The sequence below is a fragment of the Alternaria metachromatica genome (genome assembly GCF_023757995.1).
Source record: "Alternaria metachromatica strain BMP 0045 chromosome Unknown scaffold_3, whole genome shotgun sequence".
In the NCBI taxonomy this organism is placed as follows: domain Eukaryota; kingdom Fungi; phylum Ascomycota; class Dothideomycetes; order Pleosporales; family Pleosporaceae; genus Alternaria; species Alternaria metachromatica.
In genome coordinates, this window is record NW_026055494.1 from 67431 (window position 1) to 92642 (window position 25212).

The following is a 25212-nucleotide window of genomic DNA, read 5'->3' on the forward strand; positions in this document are numbered from 1 at the left end:
AAGGATTTGTCACACAAAGGGCTGAACTCAGGAGGGCGCGCCGTTCGATTCGGAGTGGGCGTCGGTCAGCAGATGCTGGGTGGGGGTTGAGTTGATTCTTTCTTGCCCTCTTTTTTTTCTCTCGATTTGGGTTTGGAGGTGAAGGTGAAAATGGCATGTGAGAGCGGATGACGTATGTCTCTCGTAGAACAACAACACGTGGCCGCAGCTAAGACATAACAGAGGAATGCAGAAGACACGCAGAGGCATGAGGAAATAGAGACATAAGACAGATACAGATGACTTGAAGTTTCATGTGACTTTTCTACTTTTACCGTTAAGTATGTCCTTCCTGAATGGCATCGCAGCGTACCCGTTAGGCCCGTGCGATGGCGTGGCACTCCTTTCTGTCAGCTTCTTCCACAGCTCGCCTATACTTGCTCTGTTGGCGGGGAGCATGCTATATTGCAAGCTGTATAAGTTGCGGCGGTGAATCGGTGGGACAAACTGCCCTGACACGAGATACAACAAGACGCTAGGCGAGAAATAGTGCTTGCGTATGCGATCGCCGAGGTCGAAATAGGGTTGGAACATCGCACGTAGTGACAGCGGGATCGACTGCGTAATGTGAGTTCTCGCATATCACAGGATCCAGCAATTTGACTTACCTTCAGCAACACATAGGCCGTCGGCGGTGAGCCTGTCTCGCTTGTCGTGCTAGAGGAAAGATCGGTCGTGTCTTGTAGTTCGAAACAGATTCCTCCAGGTAGTCTTCCAGGATCCTTCAGTCGTAGCATGACTGCGAAGAGCGGGAAGTGATTGAGACAGGCAAGCCCCATCTCCAGCGCAGCTTTCAATCCGATGACAGCAATGCGTGCGCTCGCAAACGTCAAGTAGAAGACGAACACAGTTGGCAGTAAGAAGAACTGCAGTGTGAAAAGAATAGTGCCGAGCAATAGCTGATCCAAGTCGTAGTCGCATGAGTCGATTCGGTTGCGGAGGATGTTGCGCTTCTTTCCACGGAAAAGATGGAAGAGGGATATAATGATGGTGAGCTGCCAATGGAAGATGCGAGCAGACGCGACATAGAAGGAGTAGATGTGCAGCGTCAGCAGTGAAACGAGGTCCGAAAAGATTGAGATGGGCATAGTGGCGCCAGCGAAAGCGGAGAAGCCAATGATCTGGATCAGCGCAGGTAGGTGTGGCCGCAGGAGTGATATGCATCCCGCCCAGTAATCAATGACCCAAAGAAAAAGGTCGCCCAGGAACGCAGCCAGTTCAGTGTTCAACTTCAAGCCTCCGGGCCATCCCATAAGCCATGATATCATGCGCCGTAGACCGTCGACTGACCAGGTACTGAATATGGTATCGACCTGAGCGGCCACGAACGAGGCGTTCTCGATGATGAATGTTCCAACAGCGATGCCCATTATGACATCGTTGGCAACCAGCCACAGACTATTGTAGAACCGGATATACTCCGGATGACTGTTAGTGATAGATTCCCAGTTGACTTTCCTCCTGCGTAAGGTGAGATACTGAATGGGCCAGTAACAGGACTGTTGTAATCGTATGTCAATCTGTTGCGCCGTCGCGGAGATGTCTTTCAGAGCTGGCGAGTCGGAAGAACCTGGTCGCCAATGAAGAAGCTGAAGAACGGCTTCTCCCATTATGCGATGGGTGATGAGCCCAAAAATAAAGAGTTGTGCGGCTACCGGCCATATCCAGACTCTGAACGCATAATGGAGGACAAGCCATATATAGTCCCAGAGATCGTTCGCAGACTCGACAACCCGCTCACTGACACTTAAGGCTCGCTTCATACGCCTGCCTATCATGCCGATGTTCTTCTGTAATAGGGCGTTCAATTCGTGCGAACAGTTCACCTGCTCGATGAGCATCGGCAACGCCAGCTCCTTTTGAGTGCGCGGGTGTGCAATCACCGTGTGCAGCTTGAGCTTCTCAACGAGATGTGCCTTCCTTCTCCGCTCCTTCTCTTCTGCTTTCTCCAGCTCTTCGAAAGCTACATCCCATTCCGCGACCCTTCTTTTGTCTCCCAGTGCTAGCGTGATTGGTTTGAGCGAGAGGTATTGCATACGCGTTGGGTGCGGTCGGTCGTATACAATGACTTGCATTGTCGCGAGCGGTTCGTGAGGATGATGAAGGCGCGGAAACCGGAACGAGGGGTCGGTATGGACTACGATGAGGTCGTTATCAGGCTGCTCAACTGGGCTCCTGGGGTTGACGTAGCCCAAGGCGCGCAAGGAAGAGTGTCCGCATCGTTGAAGTAGTTCCTGGACATCGTGTGGGCTGTGTCGCAGCAAGGTCCCGACAAGCAGCGCGTTCTCGACTTGACGCAACTCGACTTCTTGAAGCACAGCTACCACAAAGACATCTGACTTCGAGTTTCTGAACCCCACCAGAACACCCGGCACAGAGTCCTTTGGAGCGTCTGACGGCCAGAATACGCGCATCAACCCATTGTGTGTGACCATGTCATCATCCTGCTACCCCGCTAGCTAGAAGGAACCGCGACGTTTGAGCTGCTCGCGCGCAGAGATGCCGGTGCCTGCGAGTCGAGGATGCTGTGTGATGCTGTTAGTAAGGACCTGGAAGTGCGAACAAGGTCCATACTGACCAAGTCTGTCTCTTGTGTCGCGATGCGCACAACCGGTAGTATGAAGAGGAAGAACAGCAGGGACAGCAGACAGAAACCCTTAGCAGTCCGTGTCACAACGCCGTGATCCCAGGCAAAGATACCTAGTTCGTAGACGCGCGTCACAAGATCCCAACGGGCGGTCGAGTACCCTGCGACGAAGATTCCGATAGTAAGAATGGAGAAAGCGTGCATCTACGCCGTCATGCCAAGTTGTGTTCGGAAAGGTCGAAGGGGGACTGCGCGAACACTAGACTAGCATTCAGGAAGGCGCAAGTGTCTGCGATGCGTCCTGACTTTCACTCTGTGAACTGACACTGGTATGAAGTAGTGCGCTTGGGAGTACATGGCGCTGTATGCATTAATGCGCGAGGCGTAGACAGACGATGATCGCGTACGTGGAAGGTCCGTCGCATCGGAATGTGACGCTAAAGCTGAAATGGCCTAGCGTTCATCGCTCCGTCCTCGACAACATTGAACGGTGAACACCATTGCAGAGGCAAGCGTCAACACCCAGACGCACAAGAAGATTCACCCTTTCGACAAGCAGCTATAACACACCAGCTGCCGTGCTACGGTAGGTGCTTAATTTCGTCTCGTCAACTCTTTCTACTCTACTTCGATACTGTCTACGCTGATTGCTTAGCGCGATTTGGCGACGAGCATCCCCAGTGCCACATGCATCGGTCGATATGGGCAGAGACGGGCAGAGGGCCGGGAACACCGAGAGTGCGCTGCTATGGGCAGAGGTAACTACAAGTAATGGATTTCAACGGCGTTTCACTGCTGTGTGAATCGCAACAACCTGGGCAAAATTTGGCGCTTTCACCTTATGCAAGAAAAAAGCTGAACAGGTCTAGAGCCTACATCGACGCTAGGTCACCTATCTTGTAGGTTTTCACGTCGATGTAGGCTGCAGGCCTGTTCAGTCTTTTTCTTAGTTGACGTGCTTTGTTCGCGTTGATTACTAGCGCGTCGCGTCCGTCCGCCTGAACCTTGGAACCTTCGCAGTTTCCGTTCACTCCAGCCGCGACTGCCTCTTTCATTGACCTCCACAAGTTGACAACACAAGTAAAATCTCACCGTTGCTAATATTGCCCAGTCAACTACGAAACCCAAATTTTGACCCTAGACAAGGAGACTATCACGACAAACAAGGCGACATGACTGTCTGTGGCTTCTACCAGCGGAATGCATGTAAATTCGGTGGTAAGCTCATCCGCTATCCTTTACAGACAACCGTCTCACGCGAAGCAGATTCCTGCAAATTCGAGCACCCTGGAAGTTCGCGAGATGCAGCTCGAGGCGGAGGCGGAGGTGGAGGCGGCTTCGGCGGAAGCTCCAACCGCTTCGGTGCTTTCAACGGCGACCGCTATCGCCCAAGTGATAACAGCGGGACTAACTCATTTGGTGGAAACCGTGATCAAAAATCATCGACCTTCAGCTTAGACAAGGACGCTATTCAGATCGATCTCGCCAAAGAGCGCCCGATCTATCCGCTTTCATGCTACGGTCCAGGAAAAGATGCTCCACGGCAGCTCATCGAGGGGCCTGTCGAGATCAGTCCAGAGGAGCTTCGATCCCGGTACTACACATTACGAGCGGCGGGCAATGAGCCTACAGCGGTAAGTCTGAAGTTCAGCGCTGGGTTCTTGATAACTAACGGTCTGTAGCAACAAGAAGAGGGAGCACTGAGCGAGAAGATGCAGCAGCAAGTAAAGGCGATTTTGGATGATATCACAGGTGCTATCAACTATGTCGCAGAGGGTGCCAACGTTCATCCCAACCGCATCGACATCGCCAAGGGCACTGCAGCAAGCGGATCAGCAAGCAACCCAACTGGGTCCTCTAATAATGCTGCGAATCCCTTCACGAAAGCACCAGCGAATCCGTTCCAGACTGCTGCAGCTTCATCTCAACCATCCGCGTTCGGGCAGGCTTCTACACCAGGATTCGGCAAACCGGCCTTTGGTCAACCAGCACAGACAAGTTCAACATCGGCCTTCGGCGCTGCCTCTGCGTTGGGTAATCTAGGATTTGGCAAACCGGCCTTCGGTCAACCAGCACAGACAGGTCAACCTTCAGCCTTGGGCGGTGGTAGTGGAAGTGCATTTGGGAAGCCTGCCTTTGGTGCCTCTGGGTTCAGTCAACCTTCAGCCTTGGGCGGTGGTAGTGGGAGTGCATTTGGGAAGCCTGCTTTCGGTGCCTCCGGATTCGGCCAACCGTCCATGCCGGGCGCAGGAAGCGCATTCGGCCAGACCAGCAGTATGGGCCAGAGTTCTGGATCTGCTTTCGGCCAGCCATCAGCACCAGGTGCGGCGTCGGGCTTCGGCCAAGCAAACGCTCTTGGACAAAAGCCAAGCCCATTCAGTAAACCAGGTTTTGGACAGAGCGGATTTGGACAGGCGGCTCAACCAGGTGCCAATGCCTCTCCTTTCAGCCAGCAAGCTTCGTCTGGCGCGTCACCATTTAGTCAGCAAGCCTCGTCAGGCCCATCTCCATTCGGCCACAAAGCACAGCAATCAAGCCAGTCTTCACCATTCAGTCAAGCAGCCCAGCAACCAGCTCAATCTGCACCATTCGGCCAAGCAGCCCAGCAACCAGCTCAAAATTCACCGTTTGGACAGCAAGCCCAACAGGTTCAGAAGCCGAATCCGTTCGGTCAGCCTCAGCAGCCGTCTACACAAGCACCTGTACCTGCACCTGCACAGGCAAACCCTTTCGGCGGCGCCGCAGCGTCTCAAGCTCCGGCCTTCGGTCAACCAAGCAAACCGTCACCTTTCGGTACTCAACAGCCTCAGAACAACGCAACGCAGCCGGCAGCTGCCAACCCCTTCCTCAAGCCCCAAACATCTGCCGCGCCAGCAGCTTCCACGCCTTCACCTTCTCCCTTCACCACTCAAACACAGAGCCAGCCTGGCAACCCTCCCGCCCCTATCCAGGCTACCTCTCAGCCGGCTTCAATAGCACAGCCTAGCTCCGCACCGCGCCCCCATGTTGAAGGTGTTACACCAGATGGCAAGCCCATCGATCCCAAGGACCGTTACAAGGAGGGCAAACCAGAAGAGTATGAGGGCGAGCAGGGTAGGATTCTAGAGGAGATCTACAAGCGTGTTGCTCAGCTCGGGCGATTCAACGATGATGAAGACATACCTGTTACGCCACCGAAGTGCGAGTGGATCGCGCCGCTTACGCTGTTGTGAAGCGACGATTTGAGTCGGATAGGATAATTGGGGGCATCTGATGGTAAATGGCATGAACGGCGTTAGTTCTGGTTTTGTGAATAGATCTCACATAATGATGAGTTCAATAATAGATTAAAATGCACACGAAAGCGCGTGTAGTTACGCATTCATTTGATTGCAAACGCGACTTCTTAAACCGTGAAGCAATTATCTCGTAGTTGGACAGAGTTTCAGAGAGGCCACGATTCAAGTCCGCATGTCAAGTTCAGGTGGAAGGCGTCTGTCACAAAATCATCATCAGGTCCTAAAACACCACCATGAACAGCGTAGAATATATTTGGTATAAGGTAGTTACTCGATCAGTATCAGCTTTCGTAATGACGGAGAAGAGTCCAATCTCGTGGTGTACATGCGTGTTCACTGGCCCATCGTATTGTACTGCCTGCTCCGCCCGTGCATGTCCCCATTCGGCGCGCTGCGCAGGTTCGGCCGCGTAATCGTCGCTTGATAGGTATGTGGTGAGTGATTTATCGCTTCTTCGCATCGACTTTGTCCTCGAGGGTTCGAACGTAGCCTTCTATCCGTTGGACGGCGGATTGGAGAGCCTGCTTTCGTTAGCCATGGCCTGTTTCACTTGTGTAGCTCCAATCTATTGTTCTTGCAATCGAGCTTATGCGTAGAGGATGTATGTAGGAATGACGTACGTAGATGTCCTCGGTCAGGAGCTGGTTCGACACGCGGTATTCGTCAATGACATAGTAGTACATGCCTGCGCCGGATGCGGTAGCACCGAGAAGGAAGCCGAACAATCTGTCGTGTGTTAGTTGTACTGTTTCAATCTTCTTTGCCCTCCGGGTATCCGTCTGTTTCTTCGCCTTCGCGCCTGCCTTGCGGCATGTGACAGGCTAAGCTCGTAGTTGTAGAGCCATGGAATCCCGTCGGACATTGGCGAATGCAATTGCGGGATGAGCACTCACCCTCCCCTAAAAGCACCAACGGGCTTCTTCACTGGCGCAACAACAGTATCCTGCCTCAGCACAGCGCTTGTCTGGAATCCGCGGGAAGCAGCCATGGGCGCTCGAACGCCGGCGCGAGCCGCCGCCCTCAAGAATTGAGTTGCCATTGTGTCCTTTGCTATCTTTTACGTCGCTCGTATCGTGTCTCGAAATCTGGTCGCGGGTTGTGAGCGTGCGGGTGGAGCGTGGTGGTGGTGACGCTCGTGTGCCGGCCGTGACGTTTGTGAGCTACCTGCTCTCCGCACTACAAACAAGCAAGCTCGACTCGGCTGACCTGGACCCTTGCCTGCCTCCCGCTTATGTCAGCCACCCCGCCTGGCTTTATCTGGTAGACCAACCATGCACCGCGATTCATTCATCGCATCTCGACACAACAAAGTTTCTGCCAAGTGTGATAACTGAAAGGGGTTGCGCCAAATGCTTCGTCTAAGTTCTCCCCTTTCGATAGTTTCGAGTCACGATTATTGCGGCTATCCAACTCCATCTTCAGCGACCCTCTCCAGATGTGGTCCCTGAAGGGGCCATCCAGGGCTTCCGAGCTCTTACCTGGTCGATACGTCAAATACACTCGCACGTGCCAAACATGCATATGACACGGAGACATCTTGTCATAGTAATTATTGAATTAAATCGCGATGCGCGTAAGGGTATTGTAAATCATGTACACTAAGGAAATGAGGGCCTGCTAACGGGCAGTGTCCTCGTGCAGTCCACCAACTTCATCAAATCTCTCTTCTCTACACCCAGAAGACTCATCCTGATGTAAGCCTTCGCATAGTCCAGGTTCCAATGGACCTGATTACCAACAAACGACTTCCACTCATCGGCGATCTTGGGATGTGTCGATAGCACCTTGTCGCTTGGGAGGACGAAGACCTTCTGATTAGCACTGCCACCGGAGGGATTGTTAAGAGTATCGTTGTAGAATTCGACGTCCCAGACACCGGGGGTCGTATCGAGTGGCTTGTCGACGACCTCTGGACGGACGTCCACGAATCGTTGCTTTGCTGTTGCGTGGGCGCCTACGAGTGCTGCGAGATCGTGGGGCGAGAAACCCTTGTCCTTGAAGATGGCGATCAATTTGTCGGCGTCTTGATGAACGTCAGGTAGAAGTCCTTTGGGCGCGGCTTTGGTTGCATCCTTGCGGCCAACGAATGTAAGTACGCGAGGCCCCTTCGGACACGAGATTGTTGCGTGATTGTGCGCATATTGGACGAGATCAGCGTATCCGACCTTGTACTTGGATTGTACATCTCGAAGTTTTGTGCGAATGCTCTGAAGGCCGTTGTTCTCGGGTCTTTCATGCTCGCCAAAGTCCATGAGTAGCGATCCATCGGCACCACCGTTGAGAGCATTCTTATCCCAAGACCCAGCATCATGGAAGCCCATACGGACTGCGGCACGAGCGTTGTCGTTGCATTGCTTGTCCTTGGGGTCGACAAACAGCTTGGTAAGCTCGGCAGAGACATCGTACCCTATATCTGTTAGGCCATAGACGATTAAGGAGGATTGGTGTAACTCACAAACGCAACATTTGTCAACACTCAACAATGAGCATGTCAACGGCTTGTTCGTCTTGGTGTTGTCGATGGGTGACCTTTTACCAGACAGAACGTCCGCAATGAGTTGTTCGATGCCTGAGAGAACACCATTGAGAATGCCATCAATAAGGCCGGGTGCGGCATGACGCGGTTCCAATGGAGTTGATGATGCTATCGAACATAGAGCGATGAGTGGCAACGCCAGGGATTTAGTAGGGACCATCATGGCAGCTGAGGTAAGTAACGACAGAGAAGATTATGAACAATAAATTATAAGAGCAAGGTAAGGCGAGAAACTGTGAGCTGGTAAGGAACAAAAGACAAGGTGTTTGGAACATCCTTATATTCCCCGACTGTCTCCTAACAGCAACGGTGTACCAAGTCCCAGGCCTTCCATTCTCGCCGATCACTGTCCCGCATGGAACCAAAACGCTGTTCGGTTGAGGCCACAGCAAGCCACATTGAGTAGAGGGATACAGCTCGGTCCCCGAAATAGTAATCTATCCCTGTAGCCCTAGGCTAAGCCAGCCGCTTTAAGGCGATACGGTTGAGGAAAGCCAGCCAAACAACTACCAAGTGATGGTCATGACAGCGATATGCAGGGCCGAGCCTAGACTAATGACCTTTTAAGACAGGTAGATCCCGTCAGTGTAGGAGGTCAGCGCAGTCTAGCAGTGGCCACCTAGAACAAAGGTGCTAAGCTTGCGAAGGGGCGCATTTGCGAACGGTCTAGCTGTTGCAGACATATGCCTGATTCAAAGAGTGTGAGTCGAAACACTCGCCATTTGACAAGCAAGTACAGCCCAGAGCAAAATATCGACAGTACAGTCACAGCATCCTGCTTGAATGCCACCAATACGTGAGTGCGGAAGAGCACCCTGCCGAAAAGCAGCATACCGCTTTGCGAGTCTCCGGTGCCGCTAGCGTCGGTATCCGTTGTCCAGAATTCTACGAAGCCACGATAGCCTCGTGTTTTCTCGTGAAGATGCATGGTGGCTTGTCCAGATCTCGCGTGTTCGCTTGGCATGTCAAAACTCAATACTCTCCGCATGGTGATCCGGGACCTGAGCCCATCATCCGCGAAGAAGAATACGCCACTTGCCTTGCGGTCCCACATGCGGGAACTCGTGCAACGACTAAGCGGTGTATTTGTTCTTCAGCTACACAAGCTAGTACCATCAGCTGGGATTCGCTTGCATGCCCAGGTGTCGTGGCATGGCGCGCAATGCGATTTCGAGCTGCCTTCGGGTATTGCCACAAGATAGCGATACAAGAGCCACTGACGCTTTCCGCTAGCGAACGGTGATATTAATGATTGAGGTGAATCCGGTCAGCCTTCCAGTCCATCGACCGCTTATAGAAGAGCTGAGCCAAGTGATCGACAACACTAGTGTAATCGTGCAGCCGCTGCTGTGGAGAGCCGGAGCCACCACGAGCACATGACCTTCGAAATGCTCAGCCCTGTAGGTGTTTGGCAGTAACTGAACACCTTTTCATGCAACTGGATTACCCTCGAATCCTGCTAATTCAACAAAGGGCTTGTTCATGGTAGTAACCCCAGCATCTGCCACCCTGTGCCGGTGTCCATTGCTTTTCAGGACGTCAATGTTGAGAGTAGTGTTAAGAATGCGCATCGACGCGCATACAGAAGGTGTAAAAAGCGAGGGTCTTGCAGGTACTTCTGCTGACCTTGCGCGGTTTCGCTTTAATGCAGGTACCATTACCGTACCAACGTGTTGCACGGTAACAAGCAAAGCTATTGACGTTCAGTGCAGCCTGACATCGTTCGGGGCCAAAGTGTTGGATGATCCGACGCTCGGAGGCCAGACGCCCATGAGATTAGATGGCAGAACAGTCCAGCAAAGGGTTGAAGAAGTTGAAGTCTAGGGTTCAAGGGTTGTTGAGCTTCATGTACCGTTCCTATCGCCTCCAGGGCTTCTTCGGCCCGCAAAAGCATGAGCCTTGACACGGTGCTTGATTGTTTGTTCGCTCCAAGCGTTAGCATAAACGTCCCTGACCCCTTACCGCCATAATACTCAACAGTGACAAATATCCCATCAGACGTCGTTATCGCATTGCTGGAGAGAGAGATGACTTGGTGGAGCGGCGAGGCCACGGCTCTAGCGGGAATAATGGTCTTGGCGTGCGCCAATCGGAGCCCCCGATCAGCGGAGGCCTCGACGCGTCTCGCCCTTTTCGATCTCTGTTCCTTCATGCATCAATACTGAGGGCAGATTCGCATCAGTCGGAAATTCGCATCAGCCATCTGATATCGGCTGGCACTCTCCTTTCGCAACCTCGTCACTCTACTCTGAACTCGCGACCATTATCACGTCATGCAGACAGATGTCGCGTCCGGAATCCTCTGGCAACAGTCCGCCAAAACGTCGACGGACGGTTGAAGGGTCGTGCTGGCCTTGCAAGCAAAGACGAGTCAAATGCGACCTCCAGAAGCCCACATGCCGACGATGCCTCCTTTCCGCAAACGCGGAAGACTGCAGCTACGACAAGTTACTACTCAGATGGAAGAAGCGACCTGCTAAAACGGTGCCTGAATGCATCCCACAGCTATCCATCGAGCGTTCGCTCAATAACATTCACCTGGCAGTCAATGAGCGAAGAGCACTGGAATACTTCAAAGCGCGGTTATGGCCACTTTTCTCCACTCTTCATGAGCCAGTCCCGCCACCAGTCGCACTTGCCCTGCGCTCTCAACCTGTCCTCCAGGCTCTGTGCGTATTTGCCGAGGAGCATCGGGCGCTGCAAGAGCGCGGATCGTCCAAACAGACTCTTGAGAGGAGACGCTTGCATTGCTTGTCAGTTATCCGCGGCCAACTGAGCAGCGAGCAATCCGATGGTGCTGCGCTCTCCGCACTTTTAGTCGCGGTGCTGCTTTTGTACTTCCTGGAAGGCTATGTCAACTGCATGTCAGATGACGCTTCGACCGGTTGTCACCTTGCAGGAGCGATCGCAATCATCAACGCAATGGGTGGCTTTCGAGCAGCATGGTCATCGTCAGACAGAATGACTAGAATGCTACTCTCGGAACTAGCATCCACCGATCTGACAGACGCCCTGCTTCAAGACAGAAAGCCTTCGTTCCCAGCCTCCATTTGGGAGACAATGGAGTCAGGATCAGTGTGGTGGGAAGTCGTCCCTGGCACTACATCACTCGGGTCTGTTCTATCCACATTGGCTGAGATGAGCTTCTACCGCCACGAGCTACAAACTGGAGCCGAAGTTTGCGTCGAGAAGGCGCAGGCCTTTGAGCATGCGCTTCAGCCCACGTACTCCAAGCTAGAGTGTCCAGATGGAGACGCAGGACAAGACCTGCTAAGCCCTGTTACGACAGCATCGCTCTCACTTGTCCGTTGTTTCCAGCATGCAGGCCTCATATACCTTTACAGTGCTATTCACGACATTCCCACGAAGCACTTTCTTCTCCAACAGCATGTCCATGCGTGTCTGGAGTGTATACAAGGCATGGATACGAGATCTAAAGCACAGAACTGTGCTCTTTTCCCACTCTATGTTGCTGGCGCACACGCACTCTTGGAGGCCCATCGGGAATGTGTGATGAAGATTTTGGGGAACATACACAACAATCTGCGATTCGAGTCCGTGCTGTCTATTCGGGCAACTTTGGAGGCGCTCTGGCAACCGTCTCGTAATCCTACTACGTGGAGCGGAAGTTTCAAGAACACCGCCATGTGTACATTGGTCATATGAAAGAATTCATCGGTTCTTGCTATAGCAGAAGATTGCGATAGTTCCGGCAAAATGCCTCCGAGCCCTACGACTACCAGCCACTTGCTCAACTGTCTAGTGTTTGCACCAGGGACGGCCATAATTCATGTCGCATTTTACAGAGATTCCAAGCTAGATGTATACATGACTCTAAGGACTATCTAGTTGTTAAGATTGAAGAGTGTGTATGCAGCAAATGCGACAGGAATGGTAGCCACCCTTGGTGCCCGTATCCCAGCATATTACCAATGTCTGAGTACCGCCTCCCTCACTCCTATTCAACGAAAGCCTCCACCTCGATTTCGACTTGCATGCCTTCGATACCAAGTTTGGTAATCTCGACACATGTCCATACCGGTCGGTGATCAGGCATGACGCGTCGCCAGCCTTCGATACATAGGTCCGCAGACTCGTCGATGTTTGTGTGGTACGATCGAATAGCGTATACGTTCTTCCAGGACACGTCCTTTTCGACAGATTGAAGAGCCTTCTCAATGTTCTCAAGCGCTAGCTCCACTTGCTTTGCGGCGTTTGGTGCTACGTTCCCTTCCGCATCCCAACCACCCTGGCCAGAAATACGGACGACGTTTCCTACTTTGACAGCTTGCGAGTAATGGAAAGCTTTCGACTTGGATTCGGTTCCAGCGTAGTTTCCGAACGTAGCCATAATGAAGACCTCAATGTGGATAGTGAACTGGGTTTAAGGCGAAATGAAGAAGAAGTCGGTGACAAGTGTTCTGTTCAAGAAGGAGTCGGGCGAAGAAGCTTATAACACAGTCTTGGGGATAATCGCGACTTGTAGGCCCATGCATCGTATGGGGCGTATTTCCGCTGTTGGGTCCCGTAATGGATGTTCGCAAGACAGTTCCGCGTCATCGCACTGGAGTCAAGCCCCAGACTACGACAAGAATGTTCAATCGGGAGTCCAACAACTCAAAATTGCCCGGTATTTGCCTCGCTCTGGTATAGACAAGCTCGCTATCGTTGAACTGCTCTCCTTGACGAACGGAAGTGGAGCGTCCCCGCAATCCACATCTGACACAAGGAAACAAGCTCTTATCTCCGATATGAATGATGCCGCTGGAATCACGGAACATCTCAACATGGAAGGTTACCAGGCCTCGTTTTCGCCGCGAGATATGGGACCGGGGTTTAGCGTGGCGATGCCTTGCAGTTCGAGCTATACCCAGCATGGCAAGTACAGCGGCCATTCCTCGACCCACATTTCCCTGCAAACCTATACACGCGATCCTACGCTAAGGTGTAGATAGTCGCCAATGGTGTCATTCGCTATTGTCAACGCCCATCTCACGATGATCTAGCATTTAACTACTCTTGTCGTCTGCTTGAAGCGTCGTCGGAAGCAGCGCGTGGGAAAATACTACTACCTAATGTACATGACATCGATCAACCCAGTCTTGACGCCTCTGGGCTTTGCGGCGTTCTTGTTTGTACTTGCGGTTAGCCTGGTATGGCGGACGCAGAAGACTTCGAGCAAAAAACTCTCTCCATCTTACGACGTGAAGCAAAAAGGTGCAGTTGATCAAGATATCCTCAACGTGAACAGTACTGATCTCTCCAAGTCCCATCTATACCATTCAAGACACCGTTACCGCAGCCGGCGGAGGACTACAAACTTGAGCTTACAGATCCCAAGCTCTATCGACCCTTCCGCCATGGCCCGAACTTTGTAACAATGGGGATCCGGAAGATGGATTGGAACCAATGGATTGAAATGGACTCGAATTTTATCCCTTACCACGATGCCAAGGTTCGGGAGCTCGAGAAGGACGTCAAATCGAGGGTACAATATGTCGACAACGAAGTCACGCGCCTCGCATGCTTTGAGGTCCTGGAAGAGTTGACCCAATATCTCACGCATCGCTATCCGGAAGTCTTCCAATTGCACGGCAACATCCTCCATAACACAGTAACTGATGAAGAATTTCAATACCCAGCACCGAACCCGACGGAAGCTATGGTTACCGCAGCAAAGCTTGTCCAGGACGATCTGGTTGTCATGGTATTGAATGACGATGGCCAATACCACATCGATGCGGGCGCGGTCTGCCTACCCGGGTTCTGGCGCTTGACTGAGAAATACCGCATGTCGCTCGATGAACTCCATATCGAAGCCGGTGTACCGCACTACCAGGAGAAGCTGCAAAAGGCGATGAATCGTTTCTTTGCAAATATGACGTGTGAAAAACCTGTCATTCGGAACAACGTAAGTAGCGAGCTATTCACTTCAACTATCGAGTTGCCAGTGTTAATCAATTCGTAGTTCTTCATTCAATTGGACGATGGTCTTGCGTGGTCACACCGCATGGGCGACCAAAACTCCAACACGGTCGCCTCATGGGCCACTGCCAACTCCAAAGGTCTCTGTGTCGAAGACATCCACTTCCGCTCCGAACGGCAATCTCTGCGACGTCTACCAAAGTCCAAAGCTCTACTCTTCACCATCAGGACGTACTTCGAGCCGGTGACGACTATTGCGAAGGAGCCGCATGTACCAGGAAGACTGGCCGAGGCGATCAGGAGCTGGGATGAGACAGTTAGTTACTACAAGGGACGGGAACATTGGGAGGGTTTGTTGCTTCCGTATCTGGATGAGGAACATAGGAAGCAAGTTGATAGTGGTGTGTTGGAGAAGCCGGAGGGTGAATTTCCGTTTTGAGTGTAGGCGTCCCTGTCAGACCCAATAAAGATTTGCTTTGTTGCATACACATACGCCTCATTTCACTAAGGTGGTCCACAACATGAAAAAGTGCTTCTATGCCTGCTACTCAGCTGATGAGGCTTAAGCTTCAAGCATGTGACATGGGGCCAAGTAACCCATATATCTCATACCTGAACTAGAGCGAAAGTGCCTCAATGCCACGCTGCACCTTTTGCGTAACACGCTGTTCGCAACACCGTGGGAGCTGCATTGAGTTCGCTGCATACATACACTTAATTGTTGATGGATGGGTAGTTTTAAAGACAATGTATACTCTTGGGTAAGAACGCCACCAGATAGAATAGGATGCAACCTGGTGGAATTCTTCCACAAAAGGCTGCAATCTAGATAAATGTGCAACATCCTGCATCGGAGGAGGCCATGGTACAAGAAGTACGAGGGCCACAAGAAAGCGTGATCATCCGACAACCACGGCAAAGAAATGCTACACCTTAGTAAACGTTATCCACCTCGTCAGGCGGACCCTTGAACTCTGGGCAATGTCAGTAGAGACTCCAGCCGTGCATGACCATGCAGATAAACATTGTAACTTACTGTTTCTGCCAGAGAGCGCATACCACAGCCCGCTCAAACACGCGAAGCCAACCAACACAACGCTAGCGTAGTTCATCGAAGCCTCAGTAACAGGAAGCGCAGTCGGCATGCTGAATAGCACTAGTTCAAAGAGAATCCATGCCACAGCACCGATGTTTGCTGCGGTGCCCACCAGGCCACCGACATTCCATTTCGCATGTGCGACTTCTCTCCTACCGGTGAAGAGAGAGATAGCGATAGGAACGAGGTACCCGATGGCGAGTGCAATGACGCCGACTGACGCAAAAGCAGTAAACGCACTGCTGGAGCCGAGATTGATGAGACCGAGTAGCATCTCAATGACTGTGACAAGTGTGAGCGAGTAGATGGGCCGGTCGGCGATAGTGCGCGTCCAGAGGCCAGCGAGGGGGAGCGCGTTGTCGCGGCTGAACGCCCATGTGCAGTGTGAAGCAGCAGTCGTGATAGCAATGGCGCAGAAGAGAGTGACAAATAGGATCATGATCATCAATATCAGCGCTCCGGTCTTCGAGCCCATGATAGAGTATATGACGTATGGAAGCGCTTGACCGTAGGGTGCGTCGAGGATGTCTTCGAGCGGCGGTAGCGTAAAGCATAGCGGTAGGACGAACAGGAGCGATGCGAGACCACCGAAGGGTATGCAGAGGGCGATAGCGCGAGAGACTTCAATCTCGGGCTGGGCGCACTCCTCCGTCATCGATGTCACCATACCAATGGCAGAGAAGGCGTATGCTGGTGGGAGGAGACCGATGAAGAACGTAAAGCCCGTACCCCAGCCTGAGAAGCTGCTGTCGTAGTTGCCGAGCGCGTAGGAGGCTGAATGTCGACCTTGCTGAGCGCGAATCGAGAGGGCGACAAGAAGTGCGATGATGGTGACGAAGTTCCATACCGCGGCCACGGAGTCCACATACGGTAGCAGCTTGTCTCCGAGTGAGCAAACAACGAAGACCAGCACACACAGCGCGTAGAAGATGAGAAGCAGCTCCCAGTCCGATGCTACCCACTCTGGGTTGTAGATCGATACCGTAGCCGCGATGAGGGAAGCGAAACCGAAGTTGACGGAAAGTGCAATGGTCCAGTTTCCGATGAGCCAGAACGAGCCGGTCAGGAATGAGACGATCTTGCGTGTCCTCTTGCGCTCACCACACAGCCGGTACGACCAGTAGTACACACCAGAAGATGTCGGATACCGTGATGCTAGCTCTGCAAGCGAAATTGCGACGCAGCCATTGAAGAAGAGGACAACCAGTACGCCAAGGAATATCGACAGTTGGCCACCACCATAGATGGCGCTCATCAAGGGACCGCCAATACCGTAGGGTACTGCCACGATGGCAAGACACATACCAAGAACGCTAATGAGTGACCGGTTCTTCGTGAGCTGCGTGTCGTATCCCAAGTGGACGTGCTCAACGACACCCTCCTCGCGGGTAGCCACCGGACCCATTGGATTGCCGAGCTTCTTCTCGCTGTTGGTCGCCGACATAGTGGGAAAAGGACGATTCTCGAAATCAGGAGGGTAGGAATGATGCGGCGTCGAGTGCCTGCACGAGGTGAATGAATATAGCTGTTACAGGCAGTTCCATCTCATGCCGTACATGCGCTACGCTCGACAATGTGGCGTCCAACATGATAAGATATGACGATAGTTCATTGTCCACAGATAGCGAGCACCGTCCATACTGGCTCTCTACCCCGGACTGAAGTGTCTTGATTCGAGGTCAAGCCTGTATTGACTACATCGCTACTGACTCGTCAGAACATCGCTTCAAGATAAGCGATGGCTTGGATAGTTCTGCGGACTTCAATATGATAAAACAACCAAACCGGAAGTTATAGCGTCAATGTAGGCTCCAGAGTGTTCCGGTTTCCCTTGTGCATGGTGCAGCGATGCCCTGTTTTGGAAGGATGATAGGCCTCTGGTAGTCGTTTCCGGGGCCCCAGATTTCGCGTGTAGAGCGCTCGCACATGACTTTGGTGAAGGGAAAGCTTATCTTTCGCTCAAGCCTTCGATGCGCCGTCAGATCCGTGCCGCTGGAAACATACCAGAAACGTCTCGAAGGTCTGGATAACGACTATGCCCGGGAGAGCAGTTTGGAGGGCAATGTCAAAGCGTGTGCTTGCGTGCTCGAGATGCCGATCGGACATTTGGGCCCTGACAGTGGAGCCTCTGCATTAGTGTGGTACTAAGCCGAAGATGGCAAGTTGACGGGCAAAGATGGCCTTGAGAAACGCAGGCTACCTTATCACTTGAGGAAGTCACTGGCCAGCGCAAAATGTGGACATCTTGATCAAGTCGACGCCAAAATGTTCCTTTGGAGTTCCGAGTCTGCCATGTGGACGCCTTGTTGATGGACCCACATTCAGGAAACCACCACATGCCTTCGGCAGCGCGTCTTGGTCAAGTTCTTTTCTGTTTTAGGAAATTTAATGGGCATAGCTTCTTGGAGTAGGATGATAGTCATCGCGAGTCTGATTATGATAATGTGGGACAAACGTCTTTGTAACCTCGGTGCGGAGTGGGTGTGATGGAGACGCGTTGATCGAGGGCGCAGGATATGAAAAGACCAAATGTCTAACTCTGCCCACGAGGTACATCTTTCTATCCTCTTTGTGTAACAATTCCTGCATATTGAACCTTCTTTTGTCGCATCCAGATTTTCCACAATGGCCCAGTCGATCGACCTTACAGCACCTAATGGCGCGAAGTGGACACAGCCCACTGGTAAGCACCAACAACTTCCAATATTGTAGGCGTGAACAACTAACATTGGTTAGGTCTCTTCATCAACAACGAATTTGTCCCCTCCAAATCCGGCTCAACACTAGAGTCGATAAATCCTTACGACGAGTCCGTCATCGCAAAGGTCTCCGCCGGTAACGAGGATGATGTAGATGCTGCAGTCGCCTCAGCACGAGCTGCCTTCAAGTCATCAGCATGGCGCGACATTTCTGCCGCCGAGCGAGGCCAACTGCTGTGGAAGCTCGGTGACCTTTGCGAAAAGAACAGCCATGTCCTTGCTACCGTCGATGCGTGGGACAACGGCAAGCCTTACCAGCAAGCCATGGATGAAGATGTCGCTGAGACTATCTCGGTCTTTAGATACTACGCAGGATGGGCGGACAAGGTGTATGGGCAGACGATTGAGACGAGCAATGCGAAGCTGGCATATACCAAACACGAACCCCTTGGTGTCTGTGGACAGATAATTCCTTGGAACTTCCCTGTCATGGTATGTATCCATCGACTCTGGCTGGTGTAATTTAAAGCTAACAAGCTTCATAGATGGCTGCTTGGAAACTCGGTCCAGCATTAGCTTGCGGAAACACCGTTGTGCTCAAGCCAGCAGAGCAGACACCACTAGGGGCACTATTCCTGGCCACCTTGATCAAGGAGGCTGGTTTCCCTCCAGGTGTGGTCAACATCGTCAACGGCTACGGAAAGAGCGCGGGCTCGCGGCTTTCTGAACATCCAAATGTCGACAAGATTGCTTTCACAGGAAGCACCATTACCGGCCGGGCCATCATGAAGGCTGCAGCAACGAACCTGAAGAACATCACATTAGAGACTGGCGGCAAGAGCCCACTCCTCGTCTTCGATGACTGCGATCTCGAACAGGCTGTGAAGTGGTCGCACATGGGTATCATGGGTAAGCTCCCTCCTCTTTGCAGTATCCACTTCCAGTAATCGTGGCTAACGAGTCGTCAAGGGAATATGGGACAAGTCTGTACAGCGACCTCGCGTCTTTATGTCCAAGACACCATCTACGATAAGTTCCTCGAAGCGTTCAAGAAGCAGACCAAAGAAAGTACCAGGATTGGTTCGCAGTTCGATGCCGACACCAACCATGGACCTCAAGTCAGCAAAGCTGCCCAAGAGAAGATCCTCGCATACCTCGACACAGCGAAGTCAGACGGAGCCGAGCTCGTCTTCGGCGGCCAGCAGAGCGGCATACCAGAGAAGGGATACTTCGTCGAGCCGACTGTGTTTGCCAACTGCAGCAATGATATGAGGATTGTGCGCGAAGAGATTTTCGGTCCTTTTGTTGTTATCCAGAGCTTCAAAACGGAAGACGAAGCGGTCGAGAAGGCGAACGATACAGAGTTCGGGTTGGGAGCGGCTGTGTTCACGCGGGACATTATGAGGGGCCACCGTGTGGCAGGTGCGATCGAGGCAGGTATGGTTTGGATCAACAGCAGTCAGGACTCGCATTTCGGGATCCCGTTCGGTGGCTACAAGCAGAGCGGTATTGGGAGGGAGCTGGGCGCGTATGCGCTGTCTGCGTACACGCAGGTGAAAGCTGTCCATGTCAACTTGGGCACGTTCTTGTAGACATACTCTTAATGGATGATGATTGGATTTGTACCATTCCGATGTATCGCTATCCGCGCAATGTGGTTGTTTGAAGGACGATGATGCTCCTACCCAGATGAGATCTTGGGCGATGGGTAATGACGCAGCGTGTCATAGTCGCGTCGCGTCGGATTAACACCGCTCCACGCTTATCTCCGTCTCAGCAACCGCCACCCAGCAGCACCTTCCACGACTACTACTGTAATCATAGACTTAACACCCGTCCCTCAGCCCCTCTCCGTTCGAAAGCTGGTCATCGCATGCGCAAAACCCTACAATGGTCCTCGGCTTCGAGCGCATCAACGAGCGCACCCAACGCCCGAACGCGCACATAAACTTCATACGCACACTGCCCGGCCCGACATCGTCAACAGCGGAACACATATTGAACCGCGTCGCAGCGATATGCTACCCCTTCATGAAGTCGCACATGATCCTCGTCCAGGCGCTTGAAGAATTTCCCTACAACACCGAGTTTGTCGGTCGCAATTTCAATGCCGGCGAAGTCATACAACTGGTGCTCAGGGACCGAAATGGAAGATGGCTGCCCCAGAGGATGGTGGAGATGGTCATGGTTCATGAGCTTGCGCACTGCAAACAGATGAATCATTCAAAGGCTTTCTGGAAGGTTCGAGATGGCTACGCGGTGGAGTTGAGGGCGCTCTGGGCAAAAGGATATACTGGTGAAGGACTGTGGGGTAGGGGTAGGGATCTGGATACAGGAGCCCTACAAGCGAGCGATGGTGAGGCTGTGGATGTACCGGAGCATCTATGTGGTGGCACATATGGACGGAAGGGAAACAAGAGGAAGAGGGGTGGAAAGGAGAAGCCTATGCTGAGCTATGCGGAGAGGAAGCAACGAAGGATAATGAAGAAGTTCGGAGCTGGAGGCCAGGCATTGGGCGCCGACGACGACACAAAAGTCAAGCTGGAGAAGGGTGTTCCAAAGAAAGGCAAGCCTAGGGTCGCTGGCAGTGCACGAGGACGGGATCTCCGAGCTGCGGCGGCACTGGCGCGTTTCGAGCCGGTCAAGAAGGAGGAAGAGGTCGTGATAAAGAAAGAGGAACCGTTATCGGACAGCGAAACAGAAGACGAGTTTGTCGAAGGCGATCAAGACGGCGCAGCGGTAGACGTAGATGGCAAAAGTATGTTCGACGACAAAGGCCGCGCCCTGGTCAAGATATGCGAGGACGAAGACGACAAAGATGGCGATGCAAGGAGGGAGATGGACGAGATACAAGGTTTTGCGCCGCAGCCTAAAGCAAGGAAGAAGACAACCTCGTCTAAAGCCTCGAACAAGCCAACAGCACCAAAGCCAACGAAGACGCAGTCTGCACCAAAGACCGCCTCGCGATCGTCTGCCAACGCGAAAGCATCATCAGGGCCTGGCAACTCCCTCCCCGAGATCTTCAAACCCCGTCCGAAACCAGACACTTCTGCCCCCCAACCACCGCAGAGCTCTGCCTGCCCCATTTGCTCTCTTGAGAACGAGGCCGGGGCATTGACCTGCGTCGCTTGCGCAAACGTATTAAAGAGGGACTTTGTGCCCGACCATTGGCGATGCAAGAGCGCTGCTTGCGAGGGAAGCCAGTACATCAACGCCGGGGACGCAGGTGCATGTGGCGTCTGTGGGATGACTAGGAAGAGATGAGATGATCAAGCGTAGCTGTATGAGGAAGAGCTTGTCGCGGCGATGGCGATGGAACGATTATGATACCCAATTTTCTCGAGAAATAACAACACCACTATAATGCACTGCATTCCGAGCAGATCAAATCCAGATGTCATGACTTCATTCCATGCAATAACGCTACGCTAAAGTCGACAGTGGCAAACCACAACACCCATCCCATGATGATCAACACCAAGCCATGCATAGTAATGACCAAAGAACGCCTTCCGCCTCACATCATTCACGGGTATTGCAAGTCCTACCGCGCAATCCTCAGATGTGAAGCTCCCAAGTTTTTCCTCGCGCTGGTGGGCATGCCCGCGCCCCTTCCACTATTCCGCCTCATACCCTCCAACTTCGCTTTGAGCTGTTCATGTATCTTCCTGTTCTGTGCCCAGCCATCGGCCAGCTTTTGCATCCGAATAGCGGCGATGACAGCGAGAGCTGCAGATTTGAGCTTGGGTCGGCGGTCGTGGACGGTGATGTCGGGGGTGATGCCCATCTGAGAGATGAGATTGAGGTCTTCTTGATTACTGGGAGGTGTTAGTGGCTGTACTGCGTAGAGTTTCTGGTCCAGGGGTGGAGACATACCATTCATTGTAAGTCTGAATCTGCATCAAGAAGAACTTCTTTTGGTACCCAAGGGCTTCCCGGAACGCCTCTGCTCGCGAGCATCGTGCGCGGAGGAACTGGATCTGCTTGGCGAGACCGTTGATCTCTTTGATATGGCGCTTAGTAAGGGCTTCCGCCTGTTCGTCCAGATCAATCGCATCCTGGTTGGCCTTTTGTTGGATGGACTTCGAGGAAGCTTGGATGAGACGAAGCTGCGATTCCTTCTCACGGAGATGAGACTGTAGGTCTCGTAGTTGACGCTCAAGGGCGGATTGCTGTTCCCGTGCTGTCGACTTGGCTTCAGATAGAGATTTGCGGTGTTGAGCATCCTTGTCGCGGATCCGTCCTTCAAGATCGCGAATCTGGTTCTTAAGAGCGGCCTCTTGTTCGCGCTGTGCCGCACGGGTCTGAGATTGCAGGGCCCCGTTTTCGTTCTCCTTTTCGCGTATCATAGATTCCAGAACGGTGATCTTCTCTTCAAGCGAGGCCTTCTCCTCGGCGACTTCGTCGGCATCCTCTTGCAGAACTTCTATTTCAGCTTCGAAGTCGTCCTTCTCCCGGCGAGCGTTCTCCTTGAGCTCCTCAAGTGCTTCCAAGCGCTCCTCTGCAAGTCGTTGTAGGGCATCAACTTGGCTCCTCTGCTCGTTCAGCTCGTCGCGCAAATTCTCTAGCTCGTCGTCGCGTTTGCGTACTAGGTCCTGCATAACATCGATTTGGGTATCAGGCTCGTCGGCATGGCTCCGTAACGCGTCAAGCTCGGCCTCGCGCTCGGTTATCGTTCGTCGCGCCGTATCCAGCTCCCGGGTCCTGTCACTGAGGTCATTCCTGAGTTGTTTGAGCTCCTTCAGTGTTGTCTCTTGTGCTTCAATCTTCCTCTGCAGGCCGGCGATATCGCGCTCACGAGCTTGCAACGTTGATTGCGAGTTCGAAAGATCTCGAGATACTGTATCCCGTTCGCGCGTGATCTTCTGGAGCGCCTCGATCTGGGTGTCCTTGCCAGATACAGCAGACCGTAAGTTGCGCAGTTCGCTCTCCATGTCTTTACGCTCCTGCCGCAGAGTAGCTACCAGCGTGTCGCGGTCGTTGTTGCCTCTGCGCAAAACCTCCACTTGCTCATCTTTGCTTGACATCTTGGAAACCAAGTTGTCGCGCTCACGGCGAAGGTTGTCACGTTCTCGTATGGCGTTGTTGAGCGACTGCACCTGAGCATCTTTGCTGTTGAGGTTTGAGCGAAGGCCGGTAAGCTCCTGCGTCGCATCATCGCGCTCACGTCGTACTCTTTCCAACCCATCCAGATCGCGGTCTTTCTGATTCAATTCGCGTCGAAGCTGTTGCAACTGCTGTTCGTATGCGGATGCTTCCCGTTGTAGGCGTGAAATCTGCTGCATAGCGTCTTGGTGCTGCTTCCGGAAGTCGTCCAGCTCATCGGCTCTGGATTCAGCAGCGTCGACCCTCGATTGGAGGAGTTCAATTTCAACGCCCTTTTCACGAGTAATCTCGACCACCTTCTGTCTGGCATCGTTGGCGGATTGCTGCGCCAATTGAACCTGGTTGTCTCCCTGAGACTCCGCAAGCTCCAAACGTTCGCGCAGTGCATCCATCTCGGCATCCTTCTCGTTTTGAATGGTTTGGAGGCGCCGCTGCAGCTCTCGGAGTTCAGCATCCTTTTCGCGCTCCAGTGAACGTAGGCGTTCTTCGAGAACAGAGAGTTCCTGGCGTTTTTGCTCCTCTGCGACCTCGAGATCATGTTCCGCTTCATCCAGGCTCTCGTTCAACTCCCGAATTTCCTGATCCTTGCCGTCGTCAGCGCTATCGAGTTTGGACTTCAAGGCATTGATTTCAGCGTCCTTCTCGCGCTCGACAGCACGAAGTTGTTCCTGGAGGTCCTCGATCTTTTCGCTCTGTTCGGCCACCTGCCGCTCTTTATCTGCGGCGTCTTCTTCTTGCGACTGCTTGGCCGATTGCAGCTGTTCTTCCAACTCGGCGATGCGTTCGGCTTGGTCCTTAAGTTGGCGGTCCTTCTCCTCGTCACCGGCAGACTGTGAACTTTGCGCATTCTTCAGCTTCTCCTCCAAGTCCTTGATCTGTTCGTCCTGGTCGTCTAGCATCTCGTCTCGTCTGTTGAGCTCTGCTTGTGCCTCGTCCAACTCTGCTCTGACCTTGTCCAGCTCCTCGCTGTCGCCACTCTCTTCTTCCAGCTTCCGTTCGAGACGCTCCACCTCGGCCGCGCGTTCGTCGGCTAGCCGTCGGAGCTCGTCCATCTCTTCCCGCATGCCTTCGTCGACGTGCCGTCGCTTGACCTTCTCGGCGTATTCCCGTAGCTGCTGCTTGTATGTGTCTAGTTCCCTCTCGGCCGCTTTGAGGTCTTTCGAGTAGTTCTTGATATCGCGCGCCATCGTGACCTTCTCCGACTTAAGGTTGATGTTCTCCTCCATGGCTTGTCGGTTGAATTCGGGGCCCATCTTCTTCAGGTTCTCTTCAAGGAAATGGATCTTGAGCTTTAGTCCGAAGTTTTCCTTGTCGATCTGCTCCAGACGCTGCAGTTGTGTTAGAACCTGTGAGTAGTCGTGGCCGGGTGAGCCCGGATATACATACCGCTTCCTGCTCTCTCAGCGTGAGCACATTGCCGTTTCCGTTGTCCATTTCGCCTTCTGCCCTTCTCGGTAGCGCGGTAGGCGTGCTCATAGCACTCGAGCTGGGGTCTGGCAGCTGTGTCCGGCCATCGACCGAATCGGCGAAGGAACTGGATTGTATGTCGTACATGCTCGCCTCGGGCAGCGGCGTGTTGCTCACTTGGAAGCCTGGCTTCATCGCGGCGGGTGTCGTGATCTTGCCGTCGAGCAGTCCGTTGACCTGGCGCGTGCGATTCGCGGTTGCGCTCTTCAGCATGGGCGTGAATTCGTTCTTCGCGGTTTGCTGGCGTCGGGATGCAAGCGGCTGTCGGGGGGTTCGGGCGCCGCCCATTTGTTTGAAGAGGCTGTCGCGGTCTGTCGGCGCATGGAATGTCTCCTCCATGCTGAATGAGGGCTCGTTGACTGTAAAGCGCGTCATATCGCCAACCTCGGTGCGAGGCGTGTCCGGTAGGTGCGCCATGGTATAGAATGTACTCTAGCAGCGCATGAGTGAGAGAAATAGAAAGGTCCTTTGGGGCGCAC

The 25212-nt window shown here is 52.9% G+C and overlaps 11 protein-coding genes across 11 annotated transcripts; 5 read left to right on the forward strand and 6 right to left on the reverse strand.

The window, feature by feature from the left end:
- Positions 1 to 291: 291 nt before the first annotated feature.
- Positions 292 to 2474, reverse strand: J4E83_001662 (uncharacterized protein; the record flags this gene model as incomplete). The annotated part of the gene is made up of 2 exons (XM_049328616.1): positions 292 to 597; positions 648 to 2474. The coding sequence occupies 2 exons, from the start codon at positions 2472 to 2474 to the stop codon at positions 292 to 294; spliced, it is 2133 nt and encodes a 710-aa protein (XP_049191588.1).
- Positions 2475 to 3798: 1324 nt separating this feature from the next.
- J4E83_001663 (uncharacterized protein) lies at positions 3799 to 5838 on the forward strand (the record flags this gene model as incomplete). The annotated part of the gene is made up of 2 exons (XM_049328617.1): positions 3799 to 4260; positions 4309 to 5838. The coding sequence occupies 2 exons, from the start codon at positions 3799 to 3801 to the stop codon at positions 5836 to 5838; spliced, it is 1992 nt and encodes a 663-aa protein (XP_049191589.1).
- A 509-nt stretch (positions 5839 to 6347) lies between these two features.
- J4E83_001664 (uncharacterized protein) lies at positions 6348 to 6943 on the reverse strand (the record flags this gene model as incomplete). Its single annotated transcript, XM_049328618.1, has 3 exons — positions 6348 to 6425; positions 6525 to 6630; positions 6798 to 6943. 3 exons carry the CDS (start codon positions 6941 to 6943, stop codon positions 6348 to 6350), a joined length of 330 nt encoding a protein of 109 aa, XP_049191590.1.
- A 559-nt stretch (positions 6944 to 7502) lies between these two features.
- J4E83_001665 (uncharacterized protein) lies at positions 7503 to 8603 on the reverse strand (the record flags this gene model as incomplete). The annotated part of the gene is made up of 2 exons (XM_049328619.1): positions 7503 to 8311; positions 8360 to 8603. 2 exons carry the CDS (start codon positions 8601 to 8603, stop codon positions 7503 to 7505), a joined length of 1053 nt encoding a protein of 350 aa, XP_049191591.1.
- Positions 8604 to 10723: 2120 nt separating this feature from the next.
- On the forward strand, positions 10724 to 12106 carry J4E83_001666 (uncharacterized protein; the record flags this gene model as incomplete). Its single annotated transcript, XM_049328620.1, has 1 exon — positions 10724 to 12106. One exon carries the CDS (start codon positions 10724 to 10726, stop codon positions 12104 to 12106), a length of 1383 nt encoding a protein of 460 aa, XP_049191592.1.
- A 292-nt stretch (positions 12107 to 12398) lies between these two features.
- J4E83_001667 (uncharacterized protein) lies at positions 12399 to 12791 on the reverse strand (the record flags this gene model as incomplete). Its single annotated transcript, XM_049328621.1, has 1 exon — positions 12399 to 12791. One exon carries the CDS (start codon positions 12789 to 12791, stop codon positions 12399 to 12401), a length of 393 nt encoding a protein of 130 aa, XP_049191593.1.
- Positions 12792 to 13515: 724 nt separating this feature from the next.
- Positions 13516 to 14804, forward strand: J4E83_001668 (uncharacterized protein; the record flags this gene model as incomplete). The annotated part of the gene is made up of 3 exons (XM_049328622.1): positions 13516 to 13657; positions 13708 to 14351; positions 14409 to 14804. The coding sequence occupies 3 exons, from the start codon at positions 13516 to 13518 to the stop codon at positions 14802 to 14804; spliced, it is 1182 nt and encodes a 393-aa protein (XP_049191594.1).
- Positions 14805 to 15298: 494 nt separating this feature from the next.
- On the reverse strand, positions 15299 to 16905 carry J4E83_001669 (uncharacterized protein; the record flags this gene model as incomplete). Its single annotated transcript, XM_049328623.1, has 2 exons — positions 15299 to 15339; positions 15402 to 16905. The coding sequence occupies 2 exons, from the start codon at positions 16903 to 16905 to the stop codon at positions 15299 to 15301; spliced, it is 1545 nt and encodes a 514-aa protein (XP_049191595.1).
- Positions 16906 to 18086: 1181 nt separating this feature from the next.
- Positions 18087 to 19752, forward strand: J4E83_001670 (uncharacterized protein; the record flags this gene model as incomplete). The annotated part of the gene is made up of 4 exons (XM_049328624.1): positions 18087 to 18144; positions 18198 to 18652; positions 18706 to 19069; positions 19154 to 19752. The coding sequence occupies 4 exons, from the start codon at positions 18087 to 18089 to the stop codon at positions 19750 to 19752; spliced, it is 1476 nt and encodes a 491-aa protein (XP_049191596.1).
- Positions 19753 to 19812: 60 nt separating this feature from the next.
- On the forward strand, positions 19813 to 21424 carry J4E83_001671 (uncharacterized protein; the record flags this gene model as incomplete). The annotated part of the gene is made up of 2 exons (XM_049328625.1): positions 19813 to 19820; positions 20005 to 21424. 2 exons carry the CDS (start codon positions 19813 to 19815, stop codon positions 21422 to 21424), a joined length of 1428 nt encoding a protein of 475 aa, XP_049191597.1.
- Positions 21425 to 21704: 280 nt separating this feature from the next.
- Positions 21705 to 25150, reverse strand: J4E83_001672 (uncharacterized protein; the record flags this gene model as incomplete). Its single annotated transcript, XM_049328626.1, has 3 exons — positions 21705 to 21978; positions 22037 to 24594; positions 24653 to 25150. 3 exons carry the CDS (start codon positions 25148 to 25150, stop codon positions 21705 to 21707), a joined length of 3330 nt encoding a protein of 1109 aa, XP_049191598.1.
- Positions 25151 to 25212: the final 62 nt, after the last annotated feature.